Source organism: Schistocerca piceifrons, chromosome X (assembly GCF_021461385.2).
Source record: "Schistocerca piceifrons isolate TAMUIC-IGC-003096 chromosome X, iqSchPice1.1, whole genome shotgun sequence".
In the NCBI taxonomy this organism is placed as follows: Eukaryota; Metazoa; Arthropoda; class Insecta; order Orthoptera; family Acrididae; genus Schistocerca; species Schistocerca piceifrons.
In genome coordinates this window covers 536,437,004-536,449,186 of record NC_060149.1, presented here as the reverse complement: position 1 = coordinate 536,449,186, position 12,183 = coordinate 536,437,004, and the positions used below count along the sequence as shown (strand labels likewise).

Sequence of the window (12,183 nt, the reverse complement as noted above, 5' to 3'; positions counted from 1 at the left end):
AACATTGTTTTTCAACAAATTATTCAAGCATGGTGCATGGAAAAAAAACTAAGATACAACTGAAATATAACTTTTAACAGCCTCTTGTTCTTTTGAGAAGGAAAATTTTCCTTATCTTTTAATGTCTCTGAATTTGGGTGTATTCCTTTTAAAGCTGTTTTTATTGGGTCACTACCTTTTCTGTCTCTTTGTGTGTTTGGTATAAATTCAACACTTGATTTTAAACTAATGTCTTGTTTGCAACTAACTTTACTTAGCACCCAAAAGAGCTTCTGTTAATAAACTATTTAACAAAAGTTTCAGTCTAGAATGTTTCCCTCAAAATCCAAGATATGAGAATTAGTACAACATCAATGTGTTTACAAAATTTCTGTCTACAATATTATCAAAACAGATTTTAGTTACATGACATGCTACAAAAATGGGTGTGATCTTGCAATTTGATCTTAATTGTATAATAACCTTTGAACAATCAATTTTAATTAACTAGTTCTCTGAATCAGGAGCAACTGGTCGACATAACTCGTTAGGCTGTTAGTCCCTGAGCTTCAATTTGACACATGTATTTTTGCATAGCAGTGAAACTAATTGGTTGTGAAACAACATGCGTTATAAGCACTTGATATGATTATTATTGCCTAACATCATGTGAAAATATTGTGTTAACTTCTTAATATCCACATATTTGGTTGTTGTAGACTGTGTATTTGTGTGCATAAGTCAGATTTTAGCTGATGTTGGCATAACAATCTGCAAACTGCTAACTAGTAATCCTAAATTTGAGTCTTGTTTTGGACCTGTATCCAAAGCAATGCCTCAACTAAAAAGCAAATGATTTGTTTCCCTAACATCCATTATTATAACAAATTTTCATTTTAGTGTGTCGCATAAACTGTGCAAAATTTAAATGTATTACTATACAGAAGTAATTTGTGTAATTCTCTCAGTGCTTTTGCTAAGAAGATGACGCCTAAAACATAACAGAAAATGTACTGTGAAACATTCTGAGTGTTACATTAAAACTGTTAATTGTTTTCAAGATATAAATAACAGAAATTTGCCAAGAGTACATCTCTGATATAGTACTTGCAATAAATTTGCAGTGTCAGTGGTAGTAGATAACGTGATATGAAAATACAATGAATACTGTGTGTGTCATATAAAGGTAAAGTAATGCATCTGTTGATTGGCTTAACCATCCTCTTCACAGCATCTGTTTCAATACTGCTTTTGTTCTCTATGCAATGGAAATTAGTTTTACACCATGCTAAAATATATTATCACTAACTTTGTGGATGCATTAACAATTAATGTTATTCCTGAGTATGTTAGCACCTGTAACCCCACCAAATGTTCAGGAAATCATTTAATTTTAACTCAAACTTTTCTATTGCCTACATACAAATCTCATTTTGCGTTATAATTTGCTTCAGTTCATAGAGGGAAATAGCGATACATTTGGCTTAAAAGCTGCCAATGTTAAAAGATTATCAGTAAGCTTATTTTAAAGTCATTTGTTTAAAGATTTGTAAAACATTGCACCAGCCACAATGCAGCACCACTGTGAGCGCAGTTTGCAGTTATGGGATGCATTAGTTGATGTTTGCAAGCAGCTGGATATCACCATGATCACTGTCAATCAATTAGAAGTCTATATGAACAGACATGTTGGGACAGCTCCTGAGAGTTGCGTACCAGAGGTATGAAGTACTACACTGTCCTGTAGATCCTGTCTCCTCTGCTGCAAGTACAGGATCTATTGCTACCCACACACCTGACTGTGAAAGGTGTGTCAATGGTAGAGAGCTAGGTGCTCTCTACAGGGGAGGCAGGGATCAGGGAGAACTCAGAATGCTATAGACAGCCCCCTAAACAACAAATTCAAGTTGGTGTCTTCTATTGAAACTGAAACTGAGCCAGTGAGACTCACTTCACTAGTTGGGAAACCTACTGTCAAGATTCATAAGGAAGCAAATGCAAAAGAGTAGGATCTATTAATCATCTGCTGTTCAAATGTACAGCAAATAAAGGTGTCCCATAGAAAAAAATGGTACTAAGAAACCAGAAGGAACATCAGGTGTGCTTTTGAGACAAATGGTGTCTGTTATCTGGGCTCCAACTTCATACTTTAATGATTCTAGCTACTGGCAGAGGAGGTTGAGAAGATTAGTCTTGCTCATGGAATTCCTAGAAGTTCACAGTTTTCTAAATTGTCCCCAGAACTGATCATGCCTCCCTGGTTCTGAGCTGAGTGGAAGGATTCAACCAGAGACTTTTAAGGCTGTGTGACAAGTTAGGCTGCACTTTTTGGACTTGAGTGACAGGGTTAAGAACTGTAAGGTCCCTGTAAATGGGTAATGTGAGCACAGTGCATAAGAGACTCCTAGCCAGGTGCAAAGAAACATCTGCAATGATTGACTGTATCAAGTCTTAATGATTAACTTTCAAAGCATTTATAGCAAACTGCCAGTCTAAGCACTCCTAGCATGCAGTGGAGCTCACATAATACTAAGTAAAGAATGCTAGTTAAAACCTGAAGTTGATAACAGTGAGATTTCTGAGAAAGTTTAAAAATACATATTGAAAAGGTAGGCTTGTTGTGAATGAAGGTGGTGTATTTGTTGAAATGAACAAGAAACTCAGTCCATCAAGATAGATATTGAAATAGCATGTGAGATTGTCTGGGTGAGACTCATTATCAAGAGAGGACATAAACTTATAATTGGATACCTCTGTCAACTACCAAACTTATCTCCAGATATAATCAAAAACCATAAATAAAACTTAACTTACTAATGAATAAGGTCCCCCATAAATACTGTCATCACTGGAGCAGACTTGAATCATGTAGCAATCAAGATAGAATAATTACAGTTACATAAGTGATGGGCATGATGAGACATCCTGCAAAACACAAGTAAATGTGTTCTTTGAGAATGACCTAGAACACATTGTTTGTACCCTACTATTGATACAAATATATTGGACCTAACAGCAACAAACTGAACAGACCTCATTGAGGATGTCCACATAGAAACTTATATCAGTTATGGTGAGGCACTTCTAGCAACAGTGTTAACCAAAGGATGAAGGGCAACTAAATTAAGTAGAAAGATTTATATGTTAGTGGACTAGATCAAGAGGCAGTAATACAATTTGTCAACAGGGAACGGTAAACATTTGGCTCTGGAGAGGAGCATTTGCAAGAACTGTCTACATGCCTCTGTATGAGCCCTAATCTTTCTAATCTCATCTTCAGAGTCCTCAGGCAAAATGAGCATTGGCAGCAGTAGAATCACTTTGCAGTCTGCCTCAAATACTGGTTCTCTAAATTTTCTCAATATTGCTCCTCAAAATGAATGTCACATTCCTTCTAGGTATTCCTTTAATCCAAACTGGTGTGAATCTCCAACACTCAAACAGTACTCAACAAATGGGTCACACTCGTGGCCTATATGTGGCCTCCTTTACAGATGAACCGAGTAAACTAAAGGTACCATTTGACTTCCCTACTGCCGTATTTACATGCTCATTCAATTTCATATTGCTTTTACCACATTATGCCATATTATTTAATCAACATGTCAAGTAGTACATTACTAATACTGTATTCAAATATTATGAGTGTGTTTTTCCTACTCATCATCATCAACTTACGTTTTTCTACATTTACAGCTAGCTACCATTCATCAGACTAACTAAAAATTGTGTCCAAATCGTCTTGTATCCTCCTACGGTCACATAACAATGACATCTTCTCATACACCATGAAATCATCAGCAAAGAGCTGCAGACTGCTGCTTACCCCTTCTGCCAGATCATTTATATATATAGAAAGTTGGCCACCTTAACTGAGAGGTCAGCACATTTGACTGCCATGCAGCAAGATCAGGTTGAGAAATTTTCTCCATTCAGGATCTGGGTAGTGTGTTGTCCTCATCATCATTTCATCACCAGCAATGCACAAGTCACTCATTGTGATGTGAACTGAAAAGACTTGCAAATCTGCAGCCAAAATTCCCCATGTGGGGACTCCCAGCCATCAATACCATGTGATAATTCTTTTCTTCTTTTTTAATTTGCCTATAGAAAATTACAGTGGTCCTCTCACACATCCCTGGGGCACTCCTGATGATATACTTGTCTCTGTTGAACATTCACTGTCAAGGACACCATATTGGGTTTGGTTACTTACAAAGTCTTTGATTCGCTCATTTATCTAGGAACCTATTCCATGTGGTTGTATCTTCATTAACAGTCAGCATTGTGGCAGCGTGGCAAATGTTTTACAGAAATCTAGGAATGCGGGCTCCATCTGTCACCCTTCATCCATGATTCATAGGATCTCATGTGGGAAAAGAGAAAGCTGAGTTTCACATAAGCAATCCTTTATAAAACCATGGTGATTAGTGGACACAAGCTTTTCTCTCTGAAATAAATTTGTTATATTCAATCAGAGAAAATGTTTAGGGATTCTGTAGCAAAACTATGTTACAGCTATTGGTCTGTAAATTTGTGGGTCTGTTCTTGTACCTGTCTTATGTACAGGGCTCATTTGTGCTGTTCTCCAGTTGGTTGGGCGTCAGAACCTTGTGACTTATGTGCTTCTAACTGTTTCATTTCTATACACCAGTGACGCTTATTACAATGCCCATTACATGGGTGTCTATTCAGTAGTCAAACAACAGTAAGTTTGTATGGTTCTCCTGCATAACCAATTTTTTAAATGCAAAATTTTAAAGTTTTACTTTACTGTTGCTATCTTCTACTGGACACCAGACTGGTCAATGAGTGACTGCATAGAAGCATTAGATCCCCTAGTGATTTTATGTAGGACTAGATTTTCTTGGGTACAACATTAATTTCTTTTTCTGCATTATACTTTTTATCAGGACATCTCCTCACGTATTGTGTAACTGATATAGCATGTAACTGAGCATTTTGCTTTACTGCACATCTGAAATAAACTATGTATGATACTGCACTCATTAAAATAATGGACATTCCTGTTAAACATGTACTTGAATGCACGCTGTTGCTCTCAAGGTGAGCTGATGCACATGCCATATTCTTCAAGGAAATATGTATTACTATGAAAATTAAACTGAATTAATCTCCACATGAACAAGCTATAAAGGCCCAATTGTACTGAATCCTCAGCCATCCTCATATTCGGACGGGGAGAGGAAGGGGGGGGGGGGGGGGGAGAGCACACCATTCTTTCACTTCTTCCATCTTATGTTAGTTTACAAGACCCCTGCGTGCACCCCACTTGCCAGCAGCACTTGGCATACTGGATGGTCATCCATCCTAGTGCTAGCCCAGCCCGACAGTACTTATTTTCAGTAAACTGATGAGAATTGTTGTTAACACTGTGGCAAGGCTGTTGTTGGCTACTATGAAAATAAACTATATAAAATTAAATAATTTTATCAAATTGATCTGAAATAATTCCATGAAAAGTATGACTTACCATGTTTTTGGCTGAAAACTTTGGTTTCATTAAGTTTCGGTATGATATTCCTTCTGATCTGGAGACATCTTTTTCCTATTAACCCTCTGAGTCCTAACAGTATGAAAGGTAAACCTACTTTTAAAATTTTTCAGAAAATGAACCTTTATTGGCATAGTAAGCAAAGAATACAAAAAGAAATTGGCAAAAAGTAAACATTCAGTTGTTTTGAGGACATGGTTTCACTTTGTAATAAAATTTTAAAACTTTTCACAAAATTCCCCTTTATTATTGTAGTAAGCAGTGAACGAAGAATAAATAGGCAAAAAGTAAACAATCAATTGTTCTTACTAGATAGTTTTACTTCAAAACCACAGTTTTCAACCACCCATCATTTCATGTGATATATTTGAAAGCAAATTCTCATTTTTCCTAGATAGAATCACACATCTCAAAACTTTAATACACTCATAATTCCTAAACCAAATTAGACTCCTAAATAACAAGCAAAATTGGGGCTAAAATTAAATAAAATTTTTACCAAAGTTACATATTGCCTCAGTGGTTTCATTTTGAAATCACTCACAAAAGCATTAGTACAAACTCAGATACAAAATCTACAACCTCCTTCAATCATGTAGCACAATTTCAATGCTTCGAATGCTGGAAATGACTGCTAAAATGCACTAAAATCATAGAAATATCTCAGTGTACCTGTTGATGTCTCTGTTTTGCAACAGTATTAATGGTTACATACTAAAGGCACTGGTACTCACAAAAAAATTAGTAAAATGATTATTTCAGGTGAAACCACTGATGCTCAATGTATTAAAGTAATCATACCTAAACAAGCATTCATCTAAAACAAATACACTGAAAAATCAAAATGTTTATCAGTTAGTAACTATAAACCATATTGTTAACATCTGCAGTATTATCAACACAAATTTTATCAAAATACAGTTCATCATACATGTTTCTAGCTCTACTGCTACTGCTCCACTGCTACTGTATAGCACAAATGCCATTGTTGAAATAAATGTATGGATCTGTATTATCAATTGACATACTTCAGAACATGCATCTTATAACAGTTAATTTCATTAAAAAAAGACTTACGCAGAATAACAAATGCTATTATACTCATTCAGCATTTAGTATTAGTCTTTAAAAGTTACAAATTTACATGCACCATACAACTATGCTTAGTATAACTTAAATATAATTTTTATCACATGACATTTTTTGAACTTAAATGTACAAGTTTTTGTAATAGTAATAGTAATATATGGAACCGTGTAATCCAATGCTGCAAATAATTCTGAAGAATCAAAATTTAGCTACAAAAACATAATCAAACAATATTTACAACAACAATAGCTACTACATAGTCAAGCCTAAAGTACTGCTTATTTTCATCATCAATTTATTGTATATAGTTTTATAATTATTTTCTTTTTTTTTCAGAACATCCCAATAACCTCATAATACTCAAAGCTGTGTTTATACTGCATCTTTGAATGGCAAGGAGGACAGTGTCATTTTTTTGTTTCAAAGGTTGTATATGCTTTACTAATTGATATTATCTCTTCTTTCACCAGAACAGAAACAGCTTTTCAACAGTGGCTCAAGAAAGGTGTCACATTTACATCAACTGATTACATAATTCCTTCAGAAATGTGTGCCATGGTGAATGTAGTCCTTGATGCAAAGAATCAATCTTTTAAACTTTGTGCTGTTGATGGAGTGGATGTGGTATGTCTTTCTCTATTTTAAAATTCTTTCTGTGTCTACAATAAAGAAATACAAAAAATCTACACAGAATTTCAAGCCTAATAGTATCACACTAGCTGAAGTAGCTGAAAAGTGTTTGCAGGGATCATACAAATGATGTAATTTACTCAGTTCTTTCCACATTTACTACCTCTGTAAACAGTGCAACGACCAGTTCTGATTTGACATTCACACATCTTATACATTATTATCTCCAACATATTCATACTAAAACTGTCATAGTGCAGTGCCACACTAATCATTGAAAACAGTAACAGCATGACAGAGTGGTAGAATAACAAGAGGAACAGTACAAACAATAACATTTTCATTAAAGTCACATCAGTGAAAGAATTAGCTGGTAAACCAGTTACTGTACAAATCCAGATGTTAATTGGTAGCTATTCTGATGTGTGCAGGGAGTATAGAAAAATTTAGACACACTTTGATAGTCAATATTAATGGAAAAAAATGTACCATTAAAATTCTTGCAGGCAGGGAGATGGGGGGAAAGTTATTTTAAGTGACCCCCATTAGCAGCCAAACAGCATTGTGCTGCTGAACTGTTTACTGAACTACAGCTATCATTGTTGCCAGTGTGATAGCCTCACAGGTGCCTTGATGGTTTCTCATAGCTCAATCAGTGTACCCAGCTTATGTTGAAAAAAATCATATTTCAAGTTCCCCCCCCCCCCCCCCCCCCCATAGGTAGAAGTCAAGAGGTGCAAGGTCTAGAGACCTTGACAGGTACTCAACAGCTCCTCTTCAACCTATCCTTCATTAGGTAGACTTTCACCCAAGTAGGCTCTTACATCTCTGTTGTGAGGTGGAGCACCATCGTGTTGTAGATAAAATCTTTCATTTCCAAAGCTCTCTCAGATCGCATGTAAAATCAATCTTTGCACCATATGGAGATACACCTCAACTTCAAAGATGAATGGGCCAATCAAACTGCACAATTTGAGGCCAAGCACATATTAACCTCTAGTAGATTAACATGTTGGTCCATGTGATTGTTAGGATTTTCAGCAGTCCAGTACATGCAGTTGTGGTGGTTCACAGTAATGTTCAGTAGGAATTGCACCTCATCAGACCAGATAACCATCTCTAAAAGTCATTCATCCTTGCAAAACATGTCTTTAAACCACTCACAGTACTCCATCTTTTGACGTGGGTCATCACCTTTCATAGAATGCAGCAATCTCGGAATTTATACTATCCACTTGGTAGCCTGCAGAATTCATTTTGTGCTTGATTGGCTCATCCCAATTTCACATGCATACTGCTTCACAGATTTTTGAGGTGACATAGTAAAATGTTGCAACACAGTAGGTCTGGAAGCTGGACCTGCTAATATTTTTGGTCGGACAGGCTTTTCCCTATGCACATCCTGAAGAGTATCATCGGCTTCAAATTTATCCCGAACATGATAAATTATTGTAGGTTTTGGTGGCTTACTTCTGTACACGTTACACCATTGCTGCTGTACCTCCATCATGTTTTCATACTTCCAGTACCACTTAAATGTGGCCTTGCTGTGCTCAAATGATACTCTTATCTCATTTGTTGCTGCAATGTCATCTGCTAGAGAATGTGCATCAAGATCTGTTGAGAAAACAATGGACTATGCTAGTGCACATAATAGCAACAATATGTTAGTTTGGTCCAAAGATATAAACTATCAAAGAGTGTCTACATTTTTGCGGACCCCCGCATATTTATGTAGAAAGGCTGCTCATAGTTACTGCAATAGTGATTATTGGGAGCAGGCTTGACATAGGTGTTGCTTGTTTACTCAGTGCACCAGACTTTCACAGAGGTGTAAGCATGTTTACAGACAGATTGCACATAGATATTATGTGATGGCTTGCTGGTCACAGTTTGAAAGTTTTGGGTGGCATCCAACTATTTAAAGACTCAAGTATGAGAAAAACTTTTATTTTAGGCACTACATAGTCATTTGAAAAGCTACTAGGATGGATTTTGTTACAAAAGATGGTCTGTAGGTATTATGCAAAAATTTGGGTACAAAATATGTGGTGCTTCAGGAAAGTAGAAAAATTGGGTACACCCTATTTACAGGTGCAAGCCCCATTTTGAAAATTAATGTAAACTATTCAAAAATCTTGATTCATAGCTTAATCCATTAACAAAGTATGCCACTTTGTGCATAAAAAGCAGACCAACAAAAGTATGACATAAAAGATAGGAATCTAACAAGTACAGAGGTAAAAACTGAAATGAAAAATGTAACTACTTTTAAATTTACTTTTAATTATCCTGTAAGTTAATTGGTTTAAGAGGATCTGATCTACATTACTGAAAAATTTTGAATGCCCATCTTTATAATGAGAGGTGTCACTATGCTCATAAATGTGTTTAAGCTCACATGATAGTTTTAGCTCATACTGCAATAAAAAGTTTAATTATTGATATCTTTCAGTTAGCCATGCCTTCGTGAAAACTACATACGTTAGAGAAATCAGCACATAAAAAATAATAATCATCTAAATTCATTCTAATTGAAATTTAGCCTACATTGCATTTTGAAATATTTATGTAAGTAGAGTATGTGAATTATGTAAGTAATTATATCAAGGTAGGGCAAAGGTCAGAGAAAGAAATAAAAATTAGTTATTATCAGAGCTGAAACAATAACAGATGAAGTAAATCCAGTTTGTTATTTCTCAAAGTAACTGTCAGTTTTCAGAATATTTTTCTAAAAATTTCCTTTATTATTCCCATTTTTAATGTGCTTCTGGTGAACTGCTGTAACATAATGTGCTGATGAAAACATTCTCCATCAGTAGTGCCACAAATTCATCTACTGTGGCTGCAGATGTTTTGTGGTGTTCTGGTCATGTCATAATGTTTTTAAGGGTGAGGGCTTTTGTGTATGCAAAGGACTGAAATGTGATACTATGCATCAAAGAACGTTTAATTTTGGAGGGGGAGGGAGGGAGAGAGGGGGAAGGGGGGAGGGAGCATTCACAACTTGGTACACCCACAAATTTTAGAAGTGTGTGTGTCATGTGCTTGATAAAAGAACTATAATAACAACAGACTGTGAAAACTCTTTTTTCCGTTCAACTTTGCCTTGCCTTACTCTTGCAGTTTGCTGGTTCTGCCTGTTGCCTGCTCACAAACAATGTTGTATTTATTGTTGAGAGCAGATAGAGTTAGTCTTTGAACATGTGGTTTTCCTCACTGTTATATACTGGGAGGCAAGGCATATGCCCATAAATGAATAAAAAATGAAATCTGTCTGCCTAACTTGTACTTACTAGGCTAATTATCACTGATTTGTTAAATGTAATTTTATCATGTGGTAATAGATGTAAGTGAGGTCACAAAAATACCTTTCATTTCATTTTTTGTTCAAATAGATATCAATTTCATATGAATATTTTCAAATAAACACTTGATATGATACAATAAAGAATATACAGACCAATAAACAATTAATGAGATATGTTTCATCATATGCAGTAAGAATTGTAAGGTAAAACACAGTAAAACCATACAATTTGGTTGAAAAACAGTACTGAAGAGCCAAAGAAGCTGGTACACCTGTCTAATATTGTGTAGGGTCCTTGCAAGCATGCAGAAGTGCTGCAACATGATGTGGCAGGCATGGACTTAACTAACATCTGAAATAGTTCTGGAGGGAATTGACATCATGAATCATGCAGGACTGTTCATAAATCCATAAGAGTAAGAGAGAGTGGAGATCTCTTCTAAACAGCACATTGCAAGGCATATAAAATATGCTGAATAATATTCATGTCTGGGGAGTTTGGTGGCCAGCAGAAGTGTTTCAACTCAGAAGAACGTTCCTGGAGCCACTCTATACCAATTCCGGATGTTTGGGGTGTCACATTGACCTGCTGGAACCGCCCAAGTCCATCATAATGCACAAGGGACATGAATGGATGCAGGCTATTAGACAGGATGCTTACATATGTGTCACCAGTGGGAGTTGTATCTAGACATCTCAGAGGTCCCATATCACTCTAACTGCACATTCCACACACCATTACAAAACCTCCACCAGCTTGAACAGTCCCCTGCTGACATGAAGGGTCCATGGATTCATGAGGTCATCTCCATACCAGTGCACATCCATGTGCTCAATACATTTTGAAACAAGGCTCATCCAATCAGGCAACATGTTTCCTGTCATCAACAGTCCAATGTCGGTGATGACGGGACAAGGAAAGGTGGAAAACTTCTTGTCATGCAGTCATCAAGGGTACACAAGTGGGCCTTCAGCTCCAAAAGTCCGTATTGATGATGTTCTGTTGAATGGTTTGCATGCTGACACTTGCTAATGGCCCAGCATTAATATCTGCAGCAATTTGCAGAAGGTTTGCTCTTCTGTCATGTTGAACAGTTCTGTTCAGTCATTGTTGGTCCTTTTTCTGGCCACAGCATTGTTGGAGATTTGGTGTTTTAGGAGATTCCTGATATTCACAGTACACTTATAAAATGGTCATATGGGAAAAATCTCCACTTCATTGCTATCTCGGCGACGCTATGTCCCATGATTCAGGCACCAACTATCATACCATGTTCAAACTCACTTAAATCTTCATAACTTGCCACTGTAGCAGCAGTAACTGTTCTAACAGTGCACCATGCACTTCTTGTCTTATATAGGAGTTGCTGACCACAGCACTGTATTCTGCCTGTTTTCGTATCTCTGTATTTGAATACGCATGCCTATACCAGTTTCTTTGGTGCTTCACTGTACTTCCACTCTACTTTTGTAAGGTTGGAACTGTTATGAACATCTTCAGTTCTCTCCTGGAATGTTATCCCATATGTAATTACAGAGTGGAAATATGAAAAATATACAGCTCTCACACATTCCATGTGATTAAATATGAAACAAATCGAACTGAGTTCAACTTGTTTGTGAGATGGAGAACATAGGTCTTACTGTCCAGGTTTACATC

The 12,183-nt window shown here is 36.4% G+C and overlaps 1 protein-coding gene across 1 annotated transcript in view; it reads left to right on the top strand.

Annotated features, from left to right (window-relative positions):
* Positions 1-12,183, top strand: part of LOC124722506 (calcium-dependent secretion activator-like) — a 798,081-nt gene that overhangs the window by 635,341 nt on the left and 150,557 nt on the right. Inside the window, exon 21 of the mRNA XM_047247660.1 lies at positions 7,054-7,207. Within this exon, the coding sequence (XP_047103616.1) occupies positions 7,054-7,207 (154 nt within the window). The remainder of the gene's footprint in view (positions 1-7,053; positions 7,208-12,183) is intronic.